Source organism: Erinaceus europaeus, chromosome 3 (assembly GCF_950295315.1).
Source record: "Erinaceus europaeus chromosome 3, mEriEur2.1, whole genome shotgun sequence".
Taxonomy (NCBI): Eukaryota; Metazoa; Chordata; class Mammalia; order Eulipotyphla; family Erinaceidae; genus Erinaceus; species Erinaceus europaeus.
This window is the reverse complement of record NC_080164.1, coordinates 15,169,273-15,194,632: the sequence shown is the minus strand read 5'-3', so window position 1 is coordinate 15,194,632 and position 25,360 is coordinate 15,169,273. Positions and strand designations below refer to the sequence as shown.

Below are 25,360 nucleotides of genomic sequence, written 5' to 3'. Positions count from 1 at the left end.
TCGCTGCACTCATTTTGCTCAGGGTTCTGGAAAGTTCACACTTTAAAATCAAAATGAAAATTGGAACGGGCAGGGGTCAAGCCTCCTATGGGGTTGTCATCAGTTGTGGACGGTTGCTACCAAATCTGGCCAAGACTGGGAGAAGCCCAGTTTTGGAATCTGGGGATTTTGGAGTCTGGTGGGCTTAAAAAAAAAAAAAAAAAAAAAAAGTTATTTGGAAAGCTGGTTTAAAAGCATTCTATGGATGACTTTTGGTCAGAGGGGGGAAAAAAATCTTTTCCGATGTTAGTAAATGAAGGGCTTTCACCCCGCTGTAGCACAGCGAACCTCCACAGCTACGAGGACAGCGGCAGCACTGTGCCGCGCCCAGAACTGTGTGGCATCTGCTTCTGTCATCACAAAGCTCCACACTGCACGTTGCCGTTAGAATCACAGCCAGGTATTAGCACAACAATCTTATTTATAGCTAGCCTTTTTAACTTTTTCCTGATAGACAGTCCATTAAAACAAGTGAGCTAGAAATAACAGTAATCTATTAACTGAGAGCAGTGTGAATTCTCCCTTTAACTGCTCTCAGTTATAATGCGTGGACTCAGCTGCACAGTTCTAGCATTTTCTACTGGGAAAACGAAGTCAGAAGTTAGTCTTTCCCAACCCAAAGCAGCCACTTGTCAGAGTGCCCACGGTCAGTATCACACTTGTATGTTCCAGGTCAGTGATGGTGATTGTCGGCTGCAGCCCAAATGCGTCTACACGCCTTGGGATTTTGGCAAAACCACACCTACTGCTTCAGAAGTTCATGAAGTGCTTTTGATTAGAGAGGTGTTTTTCCATTTTGCCAGCTGCCACTAATCCATGCCAGTTATACTCAACTTTTCTGAAAACCTTTTCTCTTCTAACTGGATAAATGCTGTCTTCCATCAGCCTTCCCTGGTCGGCACCCTGACCATCCACGGCCACCCCTGGCCTCCCGCCTCACCCCCGGCCCCGCGGGCACCCACAACTGGGCTTCTTCAGAGCAGCGTATTCTCTCTCCCTACCCTCTTCTTCCAGCTTCCCAAGGGACGCCCCTTGCTCCCACGTCATCTCATTTAACAACAACTTCTTTTTCTTCTTCTTAAGACTCTCTAGATTTGCACAGGTGAAAATTCCTCAGTCTCGAAAGTAGACTGAGTTGCTTCTCCAGCTGCCACTGTGCTTTCCCAGACTTCTCCTTCTCCTCTCCTCCAAGGGCCTGCCCTGGCCTTGCTCTCTCCCCAAGCCAAGTCTCTTCCCACCAGCCCTCTTCCTGCTCGCCTGTTCTGTGTTCTCCTGGGTCTCCCTTTCTCTTCACCTCAGCTCCCCAAACACAGGGAACTCCTAGCCCTCTCTTTGTTCTTTCCCTGCTCTGCTTTGTACCTCCTCAACCCCCAAGGTTTCTGTTGAACTCACCCCTCAGTATATGTTGGGAAAATACAAAAAAGTGGAATACAGATTTCACAGTGATGGGCTACACATGGAAGGAAGATTCTGCCACTCAGAAGTTAACACACAGTACAGTGCTTTCAGGGCACTGGCTGATTTTATTCACAGTAACATGTAGAACATAATAGCTGGTCCAACATATGCGCATATGGGATAGCGGGGCAGAGTCAAAAGTGTCTCTGTCCCCAAACACTTAGACACATTCTCTGGTAAAGAAAGACATGATAAAATTCGGCTTCTGGGGGTCGGGTGGTAGCACAACGGGTTAAGCGCACATGGTGCAGAGCGCAAGGACCGGCGTAAGGATCCCGGTTCGAGCCCCTGGCTCCCCACCTGCACAGGCAGTGAAGCAGGTCTGCAGGTGTCTATCTTTCTCTCCCCCTCTCTGTCTTCTCCTCCTGTCTCCATTTCTCTCTGTCCTATCCAAAAACGAACCATCAACAACAACAATAACCACAACAAGGCTACAACAACAAGGGCAACAAAAGGGGGAAAAATGGCCTCCAGGAGCAGTGGATTCATGATGCAGGCACTGAGCCCCAGCAATAACCCTGGAGGCAAAAAAAAAAAAAATCAGCTTCTTCAAAAAGAATGTTTTTCTTTTTTTCTGGGGGGGGGGAACCATGTCTATTTTGAAAAAAAATTATTAAGCTCAACTCTACAAAGTATATAGCTAGCCAGTTTGAACCGTTAATTTAAAAATGGGTTTATTGGTGACTGTAAGACATTAGTCCCCCAATAAAAGGGAAAAAATGTTAAAATAAAAATGGGGTGTATTGGATCAGACCTCAAAGGCCCTCTGACAGCCCTGGGCTGTGGGCACCTGGACACATAGGTGTCTGACCTAGTTTGTCGAGCTGCCTGGTACATGCCCTGTAGCAGGGAGATTCTGGGGTGGGAAGACTGTTTCCCCTTCATTTCACCCCCCCATCTCCCCCCCCCCCACACACACACACAGGACACAGACCCTATTTCCTAATGCCCAGACTCAGACACCTCCCAGATTCCCTTCCTGGGCTCACTTCCTGGTGCCGTGCGTGCCCCTACCCCCAGCCCCCTGCTGCTCTGCTCAAGATGAAGCCTCTTCCCTCTTTGTCCTCTTAGCAGTGCCGCCTCACCTACAGGACTAAACCCCTTAAGTCCAGCATCTGAATTTCCCAGGAAATCTCTCCCAATCTGCATTGTCAAGTTTAATTCCTATGAATTCTGTTTTGTTTTGTTTTTGGTAGCTGGGATCTTACATATGTATGATTTCACAGCCCCTGTGTCAGCTTTTTCACTGGTACAGAGAAAGAAGAGGCACCACAGAAGCCAGACCTCCCACCTACTTCACCTCATAAAGATCGTTGGTCCAGACTCCCAGAGGGATAAAGAACAGGGAAGCTTCCAATGGAGGGGCTGGGACATGGAGCTCTGGCGGTGGGACTTGTGTGGAACAGTACCCCTCCTCTTATCCCACAGTCTTGTTGATCATTATTAAATCACTAATAAGATTTTTAAAATTAACATAAAAAAGAGACACCACAACACCAGAGTTTCCCTTGGTGCACCCCCTATGAATCCTTATCAGAAAAAACCCTTTCTGGTGGCCTGGGAGGTGGCGCAGTAGATGGGGTCCTGAGTTCAAACCCCAGCAGCACATGTACCAGAGTGATGTCTGGCTTTTTCCTTTCTCCTCCTATCTTTCTCATTAATAAATAAATAAAATCTTTTTTTTTTTTTTTTAAAAGAGGATCTAGTGGGGGTTGTACTGTTATATGGAAAACTGAGAAATGTTATGCATGTACAAACTATTGTATTTACTGTCGAATGTAAAACATTAATTCCCCAATAAAGAAATTAAAAAAGAGAAGAAAGGAAGAAAGGGAGAAAGAAAGAGAAAAGAAGCCCTTTCTGTTAGTGTGCTGGGTTGCCCAGGCCTATCCTCAGCCATCATGGGCCCCCTGTGCCCGTGCTGGCGCTCTGTTTCAGTCCTGCAGACCTCCGGCTACACCCTCATCCCGGCTGCCAACGTTTATGGCGCCCTCTCCCTCAGTTCAGTCCCGTCTCCTGTGTCTGTGCTCTTCTGACCAACTCGGCAATCTGTCTTTGCTCCTTTCCACGTACTAACCAGGCCCAGCGCCACTTAGCCTCAGAGATCAGATGAGAGCAGGCACATTCTGGGCGGTGTGGCTGCAGGTGCTGTGCTACTTAGCACACTTAGCACACTTGGAATGACCGTGCCTTCTCTCATCATGTGACAGTTCACATGTGAATGTTTCTATGGTTTATCTCCCAACAGATGTCCGTCCGAGTGGCCTGGCGGAAGGAGCACAGACTGTGGAGTGAGAAAGGCTCGGGCCTGTGGCTTTTACTGTCTAGCCTTGTTAATTGTGTTACGTAGTTAAATCTCCTTGGGCTAGGTGTCTTCATCTCTGGGAAAGAAGGAAACACTACCTGCACCACAGGGCTACAGCGAGGCTAACCTGAGCCAGGACGGATGGTGCCTGTCCCAGGGCCTGGGAGATCATCCTCACCGCCCCAGGGAGACTCCTGCCCTCACTTCTCCCCATAGCTAATTTCAGGGCCGGTACGTGTTGTGTTTGCACCTCTCCCTTAGCACATCCTCTGTATGAAAAGTCATGCATTTACTGAGACTAGCAGCTCAAGCCAAGTTTCTGAAGTGAATCGCAACTTCCCAAACGTCTAGATAGAGGTAAGTATAGAAAAGCACCGGCCTTACTACTTCCGTTCTTTTGTGGCAAACCTCTGAGTGTAGGCAGCACGGGGGGCAGGTGTTCTGCTCAGTATAAATTCACTGAGGTCTCTGGAGGTATTCTGATTCTAAGCATGTATTTGCACTGTGCTTCTTTAATAAAATAACCATCAGTGCTTGCCAGCTGTCATCTCTTTAGCCTGTCTACACACTGGATTAAGCCTGCTGGAAGTCTCTTGTGGTGCCTGGTTAATTTTGTTGGAGATACGGCAGTGCCGGAAAGTCCTCTCATGTGCCCAGGAGGACAGCGGCAGGAGGAGTCGGGTCAGGACTCAACACCCATATCTGACTCCCAGAGGCTGGCTCTTACCCATGACGCAGCTACCCAAAGTTCCCCTGTGTATCTACAGAACATGGGATGGCTCTGGGCTCAGGCTGTTCTTACTGACCTGGGTTCCGTCTGTTTCTGTTTTGAGAAGGTCAGTGGATGAGAGCTGGTTGCAGTACAGGCCTGTGTGTCGCAGTGCCGGATCAGTTATCTAGTAAAGACAAGCACAAGACCAAATTATAAGCTCGTTGTTTAAGCTGAAGACCGCCTGCTTTCATGAAAGACCGTCAAGCGGACAGAAAAGTAACAAAGAGGTCAGCAAAATAAATAAATAAACAAACAAACAGCTGAGCAATGTGCTGGGCTGGTAGAAGTCCGGGCAGTGGTTCCCTTCAAGGAGAGGAGAGAGCTGCAGGCGGGCGGGCTACGCTCTATTTCTGCATCTGGCTGGTGGCTGCAAGGTGTGTTCCAATGGTGCATATTTACTGGGTTGCGTGTTCTTATATTTCATAAGCAAAAGTCACTCAAAAGTCAATTCATACATATACACACAAATTAGTGAAAGACTTCTGGTCAAGGGGGCCAGGTGGCGGCTCACCTGGCTGAGCACACATGTTACAGTGCACAAGGACCCGGGTTCGAGCCCCCAGTTCCCACCTGCAGGGGGAAAACTTCACAAGTGGTAAAGCAGGGCTACAGATGTCGCTCCGTCTCTGTCTCTCTCTTTCTCTCTGTCGCTCTCTCTCCCTCTCTATCCCCCCCCCCCATCTATTTCTGGCTGTTTCCATCCAATAAATAAATATAATTAAGATAAAGATAATAAATAAAGATAATTTAAAAATAATAGTAATTGTCGTCCGGGAGGTGGCGCAGTGATAAAGCTTTAGACTCTCAAGCATGAGGTCCTGAGTTTGATCCTGGCAGCACATGTGCCAGAGTGATGTCTGGTTCTTTCTCTCTCCTCCTATCTTCTCACTAATAAATAAATAAAATTAAAAAAAATACCAAAATAGCTTACAATCTGTTAATGACATTTAAAATAATAACAACAATTAAAAAGAGACTTCTTGTCAAAGGCTGGGGGTATGGATTGACCAGCCAACATCCCTGTCTAGTGGAGAATCAATTACAGAAGCCAGAACTCCTTCCTTCTGCATCCCCAAAGAATTTTGGTCCATACTTCCAGATGGTGCAATGTTAGGGGAAGATGATCTGAGGGCTCTGAACCCAGGTTCCACTGGGACCTGGAATTTTTGTGACAAGGAACCTTTGTTCGTATTACACCATCACTGAAGGGGAAGAGATTCTGGTGAGCACTTGAGGAAGTCTGATATTATTTCCCTTATCTGAGAAGGAAGAGGAAAAAGAAAGGACAACTAAACTATGAGCTGATTTCACACATAAATGGGATATAGAAAACTGAAACACATGAACTTGAAGAAAGGAAAAAAATTATATGTATGTTCAACCCATATTTATGATGTAGGGAGAACTATGGTGGTTATCATGGATGAGGTGAGGATGGAACAGGGAACTTTGGTGGTGAAAGTGGTGTGGAATTATACCCCTAAAATCTTATAATCTTATAAATCACTTAAAAAAAAAACAACAACTCCTGGTGTCAACATTCAGTATCAAGGATCAGATTGATCCTCTTCCTAAAAGTTGGGCAAGGAAGTGAAGATACTCAAGACACTGGACAAAAGGCAGCAGAAGACAGTGGAGCCCCAAGAGCTGGGCAAAGTGGGCCCCAAGAGAGGACTTCCAGGCTGTGGAGACACGCAGTCTGCTGCCTAGCACCAACTGGCTAGGGCTGTGGGGTGTGGGGTGTGGGGTGTGGGGTGTGGGGTGTAGGGTGTGGTAGGTGACTTTACAAAGCAGAGAAAGAGTTCACTTGAAACTATAAGGTTGTCAGAAAAATCATGACACGTTTTGGCATAGAAACACACTGAGCGAGCGGGTCACTGTGGTGGCGCACCAGGTTAAGTGCACACATTACAGTGCACAAGGACCCAGGTTCAAGCCTCCAGTCCCCACCTGCAGGGGGAAAGCTTCATAAGTGGTGAAGCAGGGCTGTAGGTATCTCTCTCTCTTCCTCTCTCCTCGATTTCTGGCTGTCTCAATCCAATAAATAAAGATAATTTAAAAAATACAGAAAAAAGGAAAATGGGGGTCGGGCGGTGGCGCAGCGGGTTAAGCGCAGGTGGTGCCAAACGCAGAGACCAGTGGAAGGATCCCAGTTTGAGCCCCCGGCTCCCCACCTGCAGGGGAGTCGCTTCACAGGCGGTGAAGCAGGTCTGCAGGTGTCTATCTTTCTCTCCTCTTCTCTGTCTTCCCCTCCTCTCTCCATTTCTCTCTGTCCTATCCAACAACAATGACATCGTTAATAACTTCAACAATAAAAACAACAAGGGCAACAAAAGGGAATAAATAAATATAAATATAAAAAATTTTTAAAAAAAGAAGAAAGGAAAACACTGAAATAAGGTCATTACTTTTCTGAAAACCCAGTATTTACGTGGCATATAATTTCTGAAGCTTATGCAGACTGGGAACAGGTACTGATCCCACCAGCCAGAGTAGAAAACACTGTAAGGTGTGTGTGATGCCAGGTATCTATCAGTGGCAGGGTAAAATGAGCTCTGTAGTGTATATCGCTTTGGTCCCACCAAACAAAAAACAAAACAAAAACAAACAAACAAAAACCCAAGAAAGGATCAAATTATTTTCAAGTATTTCTCCATTTCTATGAACAAAATCAGAGATAACTATGGGAATAGAAGCCAAAATGAATTCATGGCTGCCACCTCCTCCCCAAGCACTGGGCATGCAAAGCAGCAGAAAAATGTCACTCCTGATGAAAAGAGAAGTCCACTGGAACCAGTCCCCAAATCACATTGATGACAGATTTGACGGGCGAAGTTATTAAGATAGTCACTACAATAAGTGTCTTCTTGGGGTTGGGTGGTAGCGCAATGGGTTAAGCGCACACCGGCGTAAGGATCCCAGTTTACACCCCTGACTCCCCACCTGCAGGGGGTTGCTTCACGGGCAGTGAAGCAGGTCTGCAGGTGTCTATCTCCCCCCCCCCCCCCCCCCCCCGGTCTTCCCTTCCTCTCTTGAGTTCTCTCTGTCCTATCCAATGACAACAGCAGCAATGACAATAATAATGACAATAACAAGGGCAACAAAATGGGAAAAAATGGCCTCCAGGAGCAGTGGATTTAAAGGGCAGGCACCAAGCCCCAGCCATAACCCTGGAGGCAAATAAATAAATAAATAAAATAAGTGTCTTCTGTGGGGAATCATAACGGTTATGCAAAGAGACTCGCATGCCTGAGGCACCGCCATAAGCCAAAGCTGAGCAGTGCTCTGGGAAAAATACTACTACTACACTAAGTGTCTTCTGTATGTTCAAGAAAACAGAGGAAAGGCTGAACATGTCAGAAACACGGAGATGTGTTTCTCCTGCAGGGGGAGAGCTTCATGGACGGCGAAGCAAGTGTCTCTCTCGCGTGTTCTCTCTCTCTCTTCCTCCTTCCCATTCTGCTCTGTCCTAGCAAATAAAAATAAACAAAATATAAAGACCAACATTCTAAAAATAAAAAGACATGGAGAATATGTAGAAAAGCAATGTCTGAGATGAAAACCACACTGAACAAAATTTGTAGATCACACATTACGAAAGAAAAATGGGGGTGGTGAGGGGCTGGGCGGTAGCCCACAGGGCACAAAAGCAAACTGGCCCTGTACCTCTCCCCCAAGCAGCAAATCCAGAGTATCACTGGGCTATGGGACTACTTCAAGTGGCCTACTACACGGAAGAAGGGGACGAGGCTGGCCACAGTGAAAAAAAAAATTTTGGATAATGGATAAAATTTTCTCCAAATTTCAGAAAAATTCTCTATGAATCAAAAAGCTTAAAGAAGTCTAAGTGTGCATGCACAGACACACATGCACTCATACACACATGTGCACTCGCTCACATACGTGCATGCACTCACACACGTGCACCTGATCATACGTGCATGCACTCACACACGTGTGCACTCACATATATGCATATACCCCTTGCCCTTTGAGGCAAGAAACGTTCCCCTTGGCATCACACCGGTTATTGCTGCTCGCCTATTTTATTTTCCATGTCTTATGCCAGTTCTTTTGAAAACGCCTGTACGATATAGGCTTCTGTTCACCCCACACTCCTAATACTATGGCCATTAGTTAAAAAGAAAGGGGGAATTGTTGGTATGCATGAGACCCCTACTGTTTCATTTGGTTTAAATCCCCCCTGCTTAACACTATTCTATTTACATAACCACTTCATTCTATTTACATAACCGCTGTTAACAAGCACCACCCTCCCTCCAGGGCATTAGTGGTTCAGTGATAGAATTCTCGCCTGCTCCACCCCCTCTCCTTGTCACACCCTGATCCTCTCCTTGTCACACTCTGATTGTCACCAGTCACTTTTCTCTCCACCCTCTCTATGTCACATCCTGTTTCCACCCTACTTGGCAAGTATATATAAAGACAGCATTGTGAGTTTTACAGTACCTTTAGTTTAGCTTAGCTCAGCTTAGATTGTGCTGCGTCCTGCATGAATAAAGAGATACTGGTCGTCTGTTGCCCGCCCGTGAAGCCAGCCTGGCGAAAACAACATAGCCCGGCGAAAACAACATACACCCACACATACAGTGCACTCACTCACATACGTGCATGCACACACACGCAAGGACCGGCCTAAGGATCCTGGTTCGAGCCCTCGGCTCCCCACCTGCAGGGTGGTTGCTTCACAAGTGGTGAAGCAGGTCTGCAGGTGTCTATCTTTCTCTCCCCCTCTCTTGTCTTCCCCTGCTCTCTCCATTTCTCTGTCCTATCTAACATCAATAACAACCACTGTTGGTCTGCTTCTAAATTCTGTTTCTAAGACCCCTTCTGTTGCATTGCTTGACAATTTAGTAGTCTATTTACATAATCACTGTTTTACCTGGGTCCCGCCCTGCCTGCAGGGTATTGGTTTAATCCCTGCCGGTTAGACAGAAGCTTTCTATGTTCTGTTCCTGCTCTTTTTTTTTGCTCCGCCCCCTCTCCTAGTCATTTCCTTTCCCTTACCACTTGCGGTGAAGAGATGCATAAAAGGCGATGTATCTGATTAATAAACGAGATACTGCTTCCCAGCTCAGCCATGAGTCCCTGGTCATCTGTCTCCCGCCCGCGAAGCTAGACCGGCCGGCGCCCCGAACTGGGACTGGCGAACCACAACAACAGTAAAACAACAAGGGCAATGAAAGGGGAAAAAAATAGCCGCCAGGAGCAGTGGATTCATGGTGCTGCCACTGAGTCCCAGCAATAACCCTGGAGGCAATAAAATAAAGTATAAAAAAAGTACTGAAGTGATCCGGGAGATGGTGCAGTGGATAAAGCACTGGATTCTCAACCATGAGGTTCTGAGTTCAATCCCCAGCAGCACATGTACCAGAGTGATGTCTGGTTCTTTTTCTCTCTCCTACCTTTCTCATGCATAAATAAAGTATTTTTTTTTAAGAAGTACTGAATAAATGTTTTTTGAATTGAAAGAGAGAGAGAGAGTATAAAAGGGTGAGTTCTAAGCCAACATGATAGATATATCATTTTACAATTAATCCCTAGCACAAAAATCTTGTGGGACTAAGGTCTTAGAATATATAGCAAAATGTCCACCGTCTACTTAAGGGAGAGGAATTATCTGAAGATACTGGGAAAGACTAAAGAGATGTGGTAATGTTTGAAGAGTGACGGCCAACACACTTGATTTTCCCTGGAGTAGTGATGTGTGGTGTGGAGGTGCGGGAGTATGTGTGCGCGTGCAGAAGGTGTGCCAGCTGTGCCACTTACCTGCTCAGGGCACACGGCGCTCATTCCTGGCATCTGCAAAGAGCTCATCTGCATCTGGCCCATCATGGGGTTCATGTTCTGCACGCTCGTGTTCCCGCCGGCCATGGACACGGTGATGCTCATATTGTTGTAGACTCCGGGCTGCGCAGGTGGGGGCTGGTTCTGGACAGCTTGGCCGAACACACTGTTAACTCAAAACCAAGCTCGGTTACATCCACTGACCCACGAGGATAGGGATAATGCGGTCGGAGTCTGTTTCTTAATTATTAGACAAAATCCGAAAGTATTTTATATCCTTAAGTCTATATCCAATTACTATATCTGACTGAGAACAATCCAGCTGCCCCAGAGAGGTCTTTTCATTTCTTCCCTCTTTACCTCCTTCCCTTCTTTCTTCCCTTCCCTTCCTGTGTTATAGGGGATTGAACCTGGGACTTCAGAGCCCCAGGCACGAAAGTCTGTTTGCATAACCACTGTACTATCTCTCCCACCTCACCTCCAAGAGGTTTAATAGTAAAAACAAGCTCCCTTTAAGTCACAACTATCTGACCTGCTCAGATCATTGATAAGCTAAGTTCCAATTAACCGAACGAACAGTTTAGAAAGGCCATTTCACACGTCAGTGAATTTTCCAGATAGCTGGAGTTCGCCCCTTTAAACTGTCAAACTCATTCTAAAGTTGCTTACATAATTTTGTCTTCTTAAACACAGAATGTCCTATTTAAGTGAAGTGCCTGACATATGTATCAATCCTCAAGAAATGTTCATTGAATGAATTAGCATTAAATAAAGGTGGAGTTCTCTTATTGAGATTGCTTGTGCATCTCCCTAAAGTTAATATCTGATGGCAGTGATGGAACCTTGTCTCGCTTGTTCCCAGTCTCTGGTGACAAGGGACAAACATTTAGAAGGTACTTGGTAAATATCTGATGAATGACTGGACAAGGATTATTAGTGCTGCCAGTTGGTGAAGTTCACATGGCCTTTTATTTGCGTAGTTTATTTTATCTGCATCATAGCTTTTCTAAGCGTAGTACTGAGACCATCTGCAAGAGAATTCCGTGAAAATTAAGACTCCTAAACCAAACTCCAGCCTTAGTAAATTATATTCTTAGGAGGCAGAAATGGAAAGTGGAATTTCTAACAATCTGTACATATCAAATTTTATGGGGCCGGCGGCACCACACCTGGTTGAGCACACACGTTATAATGTGCAAGAACCTGGGTTCAAGCCTCCAGTCTCCATCTGCAGGGGGAAAGCTTTGTGAGTGGTGAAACTGTTGCAGGTGTCTGTCTCTCTCCCCCTCTATCACCCCCTTCCCTTTCAATTTCCGGTTGTCTGCATCCAATAAACAAATAAAGATTATATATATATATATATATATATATATATTGATCTAATAGCCTTTATTCAAGGCTCCAAAGGTCTCCTCACTCCTGAAGATATCTTCAATTTTCTTCTAGGAAGCAAAAGGCAGTGGTATCTCCGTCCCCCCCAAGAGCTTGTTTCACTAAATTTCTTCTTCTTGGCCAAGTTTCAGGCTGTTGTTATAACAAAGATCTCAAGTGCTAAGCCAGTTTTATCAGTAGGTAGAAATAATATGGAGTAAATTCCAAATCAATCCAATCTGAAAAGTCATCGTCTACAGCCACACACCCCTGAAAACACCCGATCTCGTCTGAAATGTTGTATCTGAACGCCACCCCTCTTCTCCAGTTCTGCGTGCTCATAAGACCCATCTGGAGGGAAATTATCTGAATCGTATCTTTTGTTAATTCTACACAACATCAAGCCAATTGTCAATTGTTAAAACAGTAAGCTTCAAATTCCACCTGTTTTAATGCTATTTCTGCAGTTTGATTTCAAAAGCTATTTACCCCATGGATGACTTTTTTTTGTTTGTTTTCCCTTGCTAGTTCTTGGGGCTTGTAAGCAGAATGCAGTGGAATTTGTAGCTTCTGAGAGATTAAGGGAATCATACGGAAATCAACAGGCTGAGAAACGGCTTATTCATCATGTCTGAGGAAAGTCGCGGAATCCCCCGCCTCCCCTCCCCTCTGCATAATTATAAAACACAAGTGTCCAAATGTCATATGCCTAGGAAATGGTCAGTACAACATTTGGGGACCCTGAAAGCCAGCACAGTGTGTGTGTGTGTGTCCGTGAGACAGTGTCCCCACAACTAAAGGCGAGACAGAACCCCATTAGTCAAATGACCATTTTCTATTGAGAGCACTTGTGGTCTTAGACAACGTTCGTTTGCCAAGCCACACATGTGTCGCCAGGCACAGGGCGGTGGGAGCTGAACGCATGCAGAAGCTGGCTTTAAGGACTGCAATGATGCCACACTTCGTGGAAAGTTTAGATGGGACTTCCTTGCAGATTTCTATTTGGGGCTGTACATTAGCCAGAGTTCATTCAAATGGATCCTGCCAGTAGTTCCACGTTCGTTTCTTCCCATGTGGGAAGGAGACCAAGCCCTTTTGCAGCACTAATGACATGCTCGAGGTCCTGCAATGGATGGTGATGGCTGGGTGGGATGGCGGCCCATGGGCCCCCGAGGCCCAGTACGTGAAGGAGTCCTCACTCATCCTGCCTTCCTGCCTGATTGTCTCCTCAGGCTAGTTCTTAATGTTGGGTGGCCCTGGCATCATGGGGGGCCCTACAAAGGGGAAGATGAAGACTTCCCTTGGCCTAAAGTAGGTTCCGTAGGTATTAAAGGTTTCCACGAGTGGGGAGGAGTTCCTGATTAAATCAGTGGAAGAACAAAAGTTAAATAACAGATCTTTGTAGCCCTTAATTGATTTAAAAATTACGATACAGACAGAGGAGGGAGGGAGGGAGAGAGAGAGAGAGAGAGAGAGAGAGAGAGAGAGAGAGAGAGACTGACCTGTAGCACTGCTCCACTTCTCATGAAACTTCCCCACCTACAGGATGGAACTGGAGGCTTGAACCCTAGTCCTTACACATAGTAATTTGCATGTTTTATGCTTTACCAGCTGTACCACTGTCCTTTCTGTAGGCTATTTTAAAGGTAAGGATTTATATATATTAGAAAGTAGGAGGGGAGAAACAGAGAGAATGAGAGTATCACTCTGGCACTGTGCTGCTGAGGACTGAACTCAGGACCTCATGCTTGAGAGTCCAAGTCTTTATCCACTGCGCCACCTCCTAGACCTCCCTCTCTCTGTAGATTTGAAACCACTAAGCACTAGGCTTCTGGGTGAGAGAATCAGAGGGATGCTGGCCTGGGCTGTGACACTGAGGTCTGCTATTACCCTCTATTTCTCTTGCCATCAGGAGATCACAGGAAAAAGAGAACCACAGATGGTGCCTCTGACCTCTGCTGGCTCCTGCAGACCGTAGTGATCTGGAGTTTCACGGTTTAGTTTTTGTTATCCTACTCCTGTCACCAGCCAGACTTGCCTTGTTCCTCGTGCAGAGCCAGCGAGTGGCCACACACTGTCACCTGCAGTGCCCATCACTGTCCTACTCATCCAGCCGCCGCACCAGTCAGCTAAGCAGGCATGATGTGTGGAGAGTGGGTGATGATGCTTCTCTCTCACAAATCAACGGGGAAAGTCAGGGTTCACAGAAACCACTCAGGTACAAAGAGAACCCGAGTCCACGTTTGAGTATGAGAAGCGCCTCGGGGACAGAAAATCTTGCACTTGTTCACAGATGCATCCTGAGCGCTTCGTGCTCTAGGGCATGGACAGACAGACATGAACAAAACACCGTCCTTGTTCTCATGGTTTGAATGCTAGTTGGAGAAGGCAGAACAGAAGCAAACACTACTATCTCAGGGGTTTAGCACTACAAAAAGAAGCAGAGGGTCTGGTGGCTGGGAGCTGGAGTTGTTTTTACAAACAAGGGTCCTGTGGTCGGGGAGGTGGCACAGTGGATAAAGCATCAGACTCTGAAACATGAGGATCTGAGTTCAGTGAAACAGAGTGATGTCTGGTTCTCTCTCTCCTCCTAGCTTTCTCATTAATAAGTGAAATATTAAAAAAAAAAAAAAAGGAAGAAATGATGGTCCTAGAAGTCGAATACTTCACTGTTTATTTTAAAAAAATATTTTATTTATTTATTCCCTTTTGTTGCCCTTGTTGTTTTATTGTTGTAGTTATTATTGTTGTCGTCATTGTTGGATAGGACAGAGAGAAATGGAGAGAGGAGGGAAAGACAGAGAGGAGGAGAGAAAGATAGACACCTGCAGACCTGCTTTACCGCCTGTGAAGCGACTCCCCTGCAGGTGGGGAGCCAGGGTTCGAACCGGGATCCTTATGCCGGTCCTTGTGCTTTGCGCCACCTGTGCTTAACCTGCTGCGCTACAGCCCGACTCCCAAAATTTAATATTTCTAATTGGTGGCGCTTAAGGAGAGAACTGAAGTGGGAACAAGTCAAGTGACCGCTGAAGGAAGAACATCCAACAGAGGGATTTAAAAAATGCAAAGGCTGGACCAACAAAAGAGCCCAACTGGATAGTGTATTTGCTTTGCCATGTGTGTGAGTGACCCAGGTTCAAGGCCAGGCCCCAGCACATTAGAGGAAGGTCGGTGTCTTTTTGCTTTCTCTGTTTCTCTCTCTGAAAAAAAGGCAGCTTGGAGCATGAAGCTCTAATGATGACCAAAAAAAATCACAAAAGTTTTGAGTTTGCAGTGTACTTGGCACATCTGAGGACTAGAAGAGTAAACAAAATCCAGTGTGGTAGAAAGGGATGAGAAAAGCAGCAGGTCAGAGAGGTGTCAAGGAATAAGATCAGTCAGGGCTTTCTAAGTCCTGTCTTGAATTTCTGAGTCCGCTGGACACACTACTTCTGTCCTTAAATGCATCAGTGCAGGCACGCAAGTGTAGCAGGCTGAGGGAAGGAGCAGGGAGGAGCAGGTCCCATAGTGGTCGGGGAAGAGATTACACTGAGCTGCACAAGGGGTGAGTCTGCAAATGCGAAGTGAGAGCGGCTCTGAGGCTGACAGGAGCTGCTGGTGCATTTCACGTCTGGGCTTTGAAAGAGAGAGAAAGGGTCTTGTGTTTGAGTAAGAGAAAGAATGGGATTGTCGCTACTGAGATGGGAAAAGTAGGAGAGGACTAAGTCTGGGAGAGAATGCCATTTTGGTTTCTGTCAGATTAAGAAGTATTAGACTATTTTAAAAGTTTTTTATTGGGAGTTGGGCGGTAGCGCAGCGGGTTAAGCGCACGTGGCACGAAGCACAAGGACCGGCGTAAGGTTCCCGGTTCGAGCCCCCGGCTCTCCACCTGCTGGGGAGTCACTTCACAGGCGGTGAAGCAGGTCTGCAGGTGTCTGTCTTTCTCTCCTCCTCTGTCTTCCCCTCCTCTCTCCATTTCTCTCTGTCCTATCCAACAACGATGGCATCATCAACAACAACAACTACAACAAGAAAACAAGGGCAACAAAAGGGAAAATAAATAAATATTTTAATATTTATCTATTGGATAGAGACAACCCAAAATCAAGAGGAAGGGGGAGGTAGAGGAGGAGAGAAACAGAGAGACATCAGCAACACTGCTTCACCACTGGCAAAGCTTTCCCCCTGCAGGTGGGAACTGGGGGCTTGAACCGGGGTCCTTGCACATCGTAATGTATGCTCGACCAGGTGCGCCACCACCCAGTCCCTGAGTATTCTGCCTCTAAGCAGAGATGGCAGCAGCATGTAAAGTGTTCACAGGGAGAGGACTGGGCTGAGGATTTAAACTGGGGGTGGAGGGGTGTGAGCATAAGGCTACATGTTCACAGCAACAAAGCTAGACGATACAATCAAGGCTGAGGTAGGGGGAGGTGGTAGGACACTGAGCAGTGAGGCCTTCAGAGCAGGTCTGGGAAATAAGGACGCTCCAGCGGAGGGGACTGATGGCGAGGGAGAGAGTCACCTCTCTCAAGAGAAAGCGCTTGTTCCAGAATCTAAGTGAAGACAGGGCTTCAGGAAGGAAGCAACTCTCAGATGTGTCAAATACTGCCTGCGATGGTGGCATCTGGCTTTGTAGAGGGCATAAGTGACTTTGGCAAGAAAACCTCTGGTGGAGTGGGAGGGATGCAGTCCTGACTAGATCAGCGAGGAGTCAGAGGAAAAGAAGTGGCAGTATAACCTGTTTCTGGTGCCGTAGGAGAAAAACGCTCATATGCGATTTCACCACTCTTGGGCCAGCTTTTTCATTCAAACAGAGCTTCCCCGGGTGTTGTGGTATTCCCATGTGGTGCTGGAGCTCAAACCTGGGCCCTGCATACCCCCTCCCTGGCAAGCCACCTCTCAGGCAGCCCGTCAACACGACTGCGCTTTTGCAAGCTGTGCTTATGTGCTCGGGTGCAGGAATGGGGCAGGAGCTCAGCGCTAGAGGGAGGCCAGGTAAGAAGCTTGAGGGGACACGGGAGGGAGAAGTTACAATGAGCTGAAGAATTCAAAAGTGGATTTAGGAAGCTGGGATTAGAACATATGCAAATTCTCCTAGCATATTACAGAGACAGTGCTACTTCTCTCCCTAATTTATACTGAGCCCTCACTGCAAGTTCCATAGTTCTCGAACGGAAAGATTTTTGTCTCTCTTTCACCTTTGAATGAACTTTGAGAGGATATGGTCTTAAGTTTTCAACTTTTAACTGCCTTACTTATTATGTTGTCAGATCAAACAGCTTCCCTGTCATTAGAACCAAGACACAACTAAATTAAAACCTTTATAAAACTCCAGTCATGTGTGAAAAGTTCAGCAGTCGGTATAGGGGTGGGGGTGTGACTTCAACGAGAACACTGAAAGCAGAATGGGCAGGAACGAGTTACCGAACAGGCCAGACTCCAAGAACTAGGCAGGGCAGAATTCCTTGAGAAGACCTAACACCTTTGTTATTCCTAGAAAACCTGGCAAACGCACTGGAAAGAGTGAAATTTGGATGTCTGATATTTAGTTCTACAGATTTCTAACATTTTGCCACTCTTGCCTTTGGTTTATGGAGATTTTTTTTTCCCCTCCAGGGTTATCCCTGGGGCTTGGTGCCTGCACTACCAATCTACTGTTCCTGGAGGCCATTTTCCCCCCTTTTGTTGCCCTTGTTGTTATTATTGTTATTGGACAGGACAGAGAGAAATGGAGAGAGGAGGGGAAGACAGAGAGGGAGAGAAAGACAGACACCTGCAGACCTGCTTCACCGCCTGTGAAGCCACCCCCTGCTGGTCAGGCGCCGGGATACTTGAACTGGGATCCTTACTCTGGTCCTTGTGCTTCACACCATGTGCGCTTAATACGCTGCACTACTGCCCTGCCCCCGGTTTATAAAATTTTTGAGTGTTTGAAGACAGACAAGTACCCATTTCTACACCTGTTGTTTATTTCTAAGTGCTGATGATATTTTTGTGGTGAGCTAGAGTTGGGACAAGAAGGTTGATGATGTTTAGAACACTTCCATAAACATAACTAAGCCTTTTAAAGACTTGAAATTAAGAGGCTGGGTGGTAGTGCACCTGGTTGGGTGCACGTGTTGCAATGCCCAAGGACCTGGGTTCAAGCCTTCGGTCCCCACCTGCAGGGGGAAAGCTTGCAAGTTGTAAAGCAAGGCTGCAAGTGTCTCTCTGTCTTTCTCCCTTCTCTATCACTTCCCTCTAGATTTCTGGCTATCTCCAATAAACAAATAAAGATTAAAAAAAAAAAAGAAAGAAAGAAAGAAAGAAGGAAATCAGGCATAGCACAGTGGGCTAAGCACAGGTGGTGCAAAGTGGAAGAACCGGTGTAAGGATCCTGGTTTGAGCCCCGGTTCCCCACTTGCAAGGGAGTCGCTTCACAGGCGGTAAAGCAGGTCTACAGGTGTCTATCTTTCTCTCCTCCTCTGTCTTCCTCTCCTCTCTCCATTTCTCTCTGTCCTATCTAACAATGACAACATCAATAACAACAACAATAATAAAAAACAAGGGTAACAAAAGAGAAAAAATAGCCTCCAGGAGCAGTGGATTCATAGTGCAGGCACTGAGCCCCAGCGATAACGCTGGAGGCAAAATAAATAAATAATAAATCTTAAAAAAAAAAAAAAAAAAGAAGTTAGGCTGAGGAGAGAGCATACTGGTTGTGCAAAAAGACTTTCCTGCCTGAGGCTCTGAGATTCCTGGTTCAATCCCCAGCACCACCCTAGGCCACAGCTGAGTAGTGCTCTGGTCTTTCTGTGTGTCTTCCTTTCATTACACTAACTAAATAAAGTCAAACCATTTAAATGTTGTCCCTTTTTTCTCTGTTGGTAACGAGAGCTGGCCCGCTGAGGATGCAGGTGGCTGGGGGCGTCTGCCTGCTCGCTGGCACGCCTAAGGAGCACTGGAGCTACTCCACATCAGAACAGCCTTCTTACTTGTTGTTTCCCATTGCTCCTTGCTGCCAGGCCTTCATGTCCGGAGACTGGTACCCAGAAGCAGGTGGAGTCTGCTGGAGCAGAGAGCTCTGAGGAGGAGGGATCGGCATCGGGACCATGGGGCTTCCGGGACTTAGCGATGGAGCAAAATTTGCCTCACCTTGGGGCACCATTCCTGCAAATGGACACAAATCAATTCATGTAAGCACACTGTAAATTTATTAACCCCATAAAGAAAGAAAGATGAGGATATGTCATAATTTACTTAGAAGCATTCAATTCAACAAGAATAACAGAAAATTCCAGTTTCTTAAAACACGAGGCAGGTAGTTTCAGCATGAACAAAGATCAAGAAACACAGAAAACTGAGTTTGGGAAAAATGCTTCCCATCTTAAGAGATGCTGATTTGGGTACCAGGATTATGCAGGGATTTTTGTTCTGTTCTTTTTGGCTTCTGTGAATTTTTAAGTATAAAACACATGTTGAGTATTCATGACAGATTACTTGTGTGATAGAAATCAGAGAAGAGGGAAAACAGACACAAAATTCCTGTGAAATGAATACTGAGAAAGTCTTGTAGATTGCTCTTCATTAGTCATCTTTCTGGAATTTTCCTTCCTCTTTTCTTTCCCCCTTTCCCTTCCCTTCCCCTCTTTTCTTCCAGCTTTGCTGAGACTCTATGTAACACCACACTTCAGTGAACAGCACAATTCAATGATGGCTTCATGGTGTTGTCTAACCACCGCCACAATACACTCAGACGTTCTCCACACCCTCAAACTTCCTTGTGTCTACTTTCCAGAAATCTGCACTCCTACTTCTAGTCTCAGGCAACCACTGGTTTCCTTTTTATCCACAGATTTGCCTTTATGGGGAGAAAAAAATTAGTGTAAATGTGATCCCACGTGCTCTTTTCGTTTGTCTTGTTTCACTTAGCATAACGGTTCTGAGGTTCAGCCACCCTGTCACATTCATTAGTAGTTTGCTCTTTCTAAATTCAGGACAGTGCTGGGAGTCGGGCGCAGCGGGTCAAGCGCAGGTGGCACAAAGCACAAGGACTGACTTAAGGATCCCAGTTCGAGCCCCTGGCTTCCCACCTGCAGGGGAGTCACTTCACAGGCAGTGAAGCAGGTCTGCAGGTGTCTCTCTTTCTCTCCCCCTCTGTCTTCCCCTCCTCTCTCCATTTCTCTCTGTCCTATCCAACACCGACGACATCAATAATAACTAAAACAATAAAACAACAAGGGCAGAAAAGGGGAATAAATAAATAAATATAAAAAAATTTAAAAAAAATTGAGGACAGTGCTTAGTAGCAGTAAATAAAATAATGGTGTTGTGAATCAACTGGCCTTCAAAGCAAGGTTTTTACTGCACTTGCTTTGGTACCTTGATCTGTATGTCTATAGCTATGCAGGATGTCTGACTGTAATAGCATTATGGCAACTTTTGAAACTGCTAGAATAGATTTTTTTTTCTCAAAATTGTCTTGATACTATTGGCTCTTTGCATTTCTATATAAATCTTAATAAATTTCCATATAAATGTGAAGAAATGTTAATTTCTTCAAAATGTAGACTGACATTTTTGATAAGGGGTATAATGAATCAATCTGTAGAGAATTACTGTATTTTCACTTATTGTTTCTGATTAAAAAACATTTTTTTATAGTTTGTCATCAAATCTTTTTTTTTTTACCAAAGCACTGCTCAGCTCTAGCTGATGGTGGTGTGGGGGATTGAACCTGGGACTTTGGAGCCTCAGGCATGAGAGTCTCTTTGCATAACCATCATGCTATCTACCCCTGCCCCATTAAATCTTTTATAAAAAAAATTTATTATCTTTATTTATTTGTTGGATAGAGACAGCCAGAAATTGAGAGGGAAGGGGGGATAGAGAGGGAGAGCGGCAGAGAGACACCTGCAGCCCTGCTTCACCTCTGGCAAAGCTTTCCCCCTGCAGGTGAGGACCAGGGTTCGGACCCGGGTCCTTGTGTATTGTAACATGCAATGCTCACACCTAGGTGTCCCAGCACCCAGCCCTTCAGTCATTCAATCTTTAAAGTCACTTTTTTTTCTCTTGTAATGTCTAGTGTGCTCATTATTCCATTTAGCATATTTTTCATTATAGTTTTCAAGCCTACAAATTTAATTTGGGTTTTATCTCTATCTTCTACATGAACTTAAATGTTGAAGCCTCCCCCAGCTCTTAAGAATACAAAACACACATACAATTCGCCACTGTTTTTAATGTCCATATCTAGTGATTCTGTCATTTGTGTAATCTGATTTTTAAGGGCTGCTTTTTCTTTTCATTGTGAGCTGCATTTTCCTGCTTCTCTGCATGTGCAGTAATTAAAAAAAAAAAACAAAACAACAGATTTCAGGACTTGTTAGGCACCAGAGTAGTATTATTTCTTTAAATATTTCCAGTCTTTGTCTGGAAATAATTTCATTCTAAGTGTGTGTGAGAAAGATACAAAGAGGGAGAGGGGAAGAGGGAGAGAGAGAGAGAGAGAGAGAGACACGGAGACTGAATCTAGGACCTTCTATATAAGAATTATGTGTTTTAGCACTGAGCTACATTCCTGGCATCATCTGGGTCTTAAGCCTCAGGAGACGAGAGGAACTGAGTCTATATTTTCCCCAAATATATGCTTTCGAATACTCTACTCACTCATTCATTCTCTCGCTCCCACTCTCCCTCCGTCCCTCTAGTTCTCTGAAGGCCTGATCAGGCCATCCAAACAGTTCTCCCGGTGAAGCTGTCCTCTAGGCCCTGACCCTTGAGCTGCCTTGGCTTTGCAGGACCCCAGCAACATTGTGTCAATCCAGGGAGCCTCCAGAGCTGATGTCCAGAATGGTGTGATTTCTTCTTTTTTTCCCCCCCCTTTTTGTTAGCCTGGTTGTTGTTTTATCATTGTTGTGGTTATTATTATCGTTGTTATTGATGTCGTTGTTGTTGGATAGGACAGAGAGAAATGGAGAGAGGAGGGGAAGACAGAGACGGGGAGAGAAAGACAGACACTTTGCAGACCTGCTTCACCGCCTGTGAAGCGACTCCCCTGCAGGTGGGGAGCTGGAGGCTCGAACTGGGACGCGCTTTGCGCCACGTGCGCTTAACCCACTGCGCTACTTCCCGACCCCGATTTCCTCTTTTTAAATCCTGTCCCTGTTACTCCATCTTGGCCAAAATTAAAGTCCGCCCATATCTGCCAGAGCTCTTATCTGATTATGCACGAGGCCCTGGGTTCAAGCCCCAGCACCACACTGGAACACCACAGGCGTAGCACCTGAGGAGCCCCACTGGTGGAGCTGTGGGGTCTCTACCCTACCACAAAGACAGAAAATTGGGTTTGGGGGCCAGGTGGTAGCGCAGTGGGTTAAGCTAACAGGGCACAGAGCGCTAGGACGGGCATAAGGATCCTGGTTTGAGCCCCTGGCCTCCACCTGCAGGGGAGTGGCTTCACAAACCGTGAAGCAGTATGCAGGTGTCTTTCTCTCCCCCTCTGTCTTCCCCTACTCTCTCCATTTCTCTCTGTCCTATCCAACAATAACAACAACAATAATAATCACAACAACGATAAACAACAAGGGCAACAAAAGGAAAAAAAAAAAGAATCCAGAAGCAGTGGATTCCTAGTGCAGGCACCGATCCCCAGTGATAACCCTGGAGGTTAAAAACAAAAAAAGGATACAATTGATCCCAAGGAAAAGTTCCCATTAAAAAAAAAAAAAAAAAAAGAGGGGCCAGGTGGTGGTGCACCTGGTTGAGCGCACGTTACAATGCAGAAGGACCCAGGTTTGATCCCCTGGTTTCCACCCGCTAGGGGAAAGCTTCACAAGTGGTGAAGCAGGGCTGCAGGTGTCTCTCCGTCTCTCTCCTTCCCTATCACCCCATTCCCTCTTGACTGGTACCTGTCTCTATCTAATAAATAAATAAAGATAATTTAAAAAAAATTTTAAAAAAAAAAGAAAAGAAAGTTGGGTTTGGTTTGGAGGCTTCTCAGAGGTGCCGCACATGTATGTAGTCCTGGATTCATTCTCTGGTGCCATATGAAAAAGTTATGCGTATCTTTCTGAAAAATTAAAATGATTTTTAAATGATCTTCACTTACTTATTGAATAGAGGCAGCCAGAAATTGAGAAGGAAGAGGGAGACAGAGAGAGGGAGAGAGAGAGAGAGAGACAGAGAGACAGAGAAAGACAGAGGGACACCTGCAGCCCAGCTTCAGCATTCACAAGCTTCCCCCCTGCAGGTGGGGACCCGGGGCTTGAACCCAGGTCCTTACGCATTGTAACATGTGCTCTCAACCAAATGCACCACCACCTGGCCCCTGAAAATTTTTTTTAAAGATTTATTTTATTGATTCCATATGAGAGAGAGTTTGATGAGACAGAGAGGAGAGGAGGAAGCCAGAGCACGCTGTGGTATGTGAGGTGCTGGGGACTGAACCCGGAACCGCAGGCACGGCAGCCCGGCGCTCTGCCAAGCAAGCCAGTTTCCCAGTTCCAAGTAGGTTTTAGTGTTTTCTGCTCTACCAGCAATCAGTGTTCTATTTTTCTCGACAAAATGCATTTCTAGTTCAATCATTCTGAGGTAAAGAGTGTTATTGAGGGCCAGTTGGTGACACACCTGGTTGAGCACACATGTCACCACGCACAAGGACCCAGGTTTGAGCCCCTAGTCCCCACCTGTAGGGGAAAAGCCTTTTGAGTGGTGAAGCAGGGCTGCTGGTGTCTCTCTGTCTCATTCCCTCTCTATCTCCCCCTTTCCTCTAGATTTCTGGCTGTCTCTATCCAATAAATAAATAAAAATTAGAAAAATAAAATAAAGTTTAAAAAAAAGAACATTATAAAGGTAGGGCTGGAATAAAAATAAAGTTGGGGCTGGGTGTTGGTGTACCTGGTTGAGTACGCACACGTTACCATGTGCAAGGTCCTGGGTTCAAGCCCCTGGTGCCCTCCCCTGCAGTGGGAAACAGGGCTGCAGGTGTCTTTCTGTTTCTCCCTCCCCTTCCCTCTCAATTTCTGTCTCTATCCAGTAAATAAATAAATAAGATAGAAAAATACCGTATTTTAAAAAAGAATGTTATTAAAGTACAGAAAAAGTCATGATCTGAGTACTCACAAGTAGTCTGATTCCTTCTAAGATCTCGCACTGTTTTATGACTCGCTTCTTTCTCATTCCACCCCCCCCCCCACTTTCTTTTGGTCATCTTTGGGGTTCCACTGCTCAGATAGAAAAAGTAAGCCAGAGAGGTAAGGAGAGAGAGAGAGAGAGAGGGTGGGAGTGAAAGCTTCCATCAATGTGGGCCCGGGCTCAAGTCAGGGCCATACACACGTCTGGTAAAGCAGTGCCTTGTACAAGTGAGCTGTTTTGCTGGCCTACTACTTAATGCCTCTGTGTAAACATAACTGTATATGCCAACACAATATTCTGTATGTTATCACTGTCGTACAATGACATGTCTCTCTTTTTAATTAATCTGGCCAGAGGTACAGTTAATTTGGAATCAGGATACATGGAGAATTTGTTTTATATATGGATTTCTCTCTCCTCTGCCATCCTCATCTTCATTTATATGATTATCGTATTAATTCTACATTTAAAATTGTATTTATTTTCATTTAAAAAAATATCTATTCCCTTTTGTTGCCCTTGTTTTTATCATTGTTGTTATTGCTGTTGTTGCTGTTGGATAGGACAGAGAGAGGGGAGGGGAAGACAGAGAAGGAGAGAGAAAGACAGACACCTGCAGACCTGTTTCACTGCCTGTGAAGCAACTCCCCTGCAGGTGGGGTGCAGGGAGGCTTGAACTGGGATCCTGATTCCAGTCCTTGCGCTTTGTGCCTGACTCCCTATTTTAGTTTCTATGAAAGAGAAGAGGGAGGGGAAGGGAAGGAGAAGGAAAGAGAGAAAAAGAGTAGAAGAGGGAGGGAGAACGAGAAGGAGGAAGAGAAGGAGAAAGAAAGATATATACCAGAACGCCATTCTTTTTTTTTTTTCCTCCAGGGTTACTGCTGCCTGCACCATGAATCCACCGCTTCTGGAGGCCACCCCCCCCCCTTTTTTGTTGCCCTTGTTGTTGTAGCCTCGTTGTGGTTATCATTATTACCACTGTTGATGTTGTTTGTTGTTGGATAGGACAGAGAAATGGAGAGAGGAGGGGAAGACAGAGGGGGAGAGAAAGATAGACACCTGCAGACCTGCTTCATCGCCTGTGAAGTGACTCCCCTGCAGGTGGGGAGCCGGTGTCTAGAACTGGGATCCTTTTGTGCTTTGCGCCACATGCGCTTAAGCCACTGCACCACTGCCCGACCCTCCAGAACGCCATTCTTATCCAGTTCTGGCATATGTGATGCTGAAGCTCAAACCTAGAGCAGAGCCTTGTACATGTAATACATTTACAGATTATTGTTGCTGTTTTACATACTTATTTAGACTTGTAGCTATTTCAGTTGTGATCTTTAAAAATCTTGTGGGGGTCAGGCCGTGGCGCAGCGGGTTAAGAGCACGTGGCGCAAAGCACAAGGACCGTAAGGATCCCAGTTCGAACCCCCGGCTCCCCACCTGCAGGGGAGTCGCTAGCTTCACAGGTGAAGCAGGACTGCAGGTGTCTGTCTTCCTCTCCATTTCTCTCTGTCCTATCCAAC

The 25,360-nt window shown here is 45.8% G+C and overlaps 1 protein-coding gene across 4 annotated transcripts in view; it reads right to left on the bottom strand.

Annotated features, from left to right (window-relative positions):
- The window catches only part of NCOA1 (nuclear receptor coactivator 1), a 278,206-nt gene that overhangs the window by 2,587 nt on the left and 250,259 nt on the right, over window positions 1-25,360 (bottom strand). For all 4 annotated transcript variants that reach the window (XM_060186650.1, XM_060186651.1, XM_060186653.1 and 1 more), the window contains exons 19-21: window positions 18,707-18,881; window positions 10,365-10,548; window positions 4,609-4,698 (exon numbers count right to left, since the gene is read on the bottom strand). In XM_060186650.1, coding sequence (XP_060042633.1) covers window positions 4,609-4,698; window positions 10,365-10,548; window positions 18,707-18,881 — 449 coding nt within the window. The remainder of the gene's footprint in view (window positions 1-4,608; window positions 4,699-10,364; window positions 10,549-18,706; window positions 18,882-25,360) is intronic.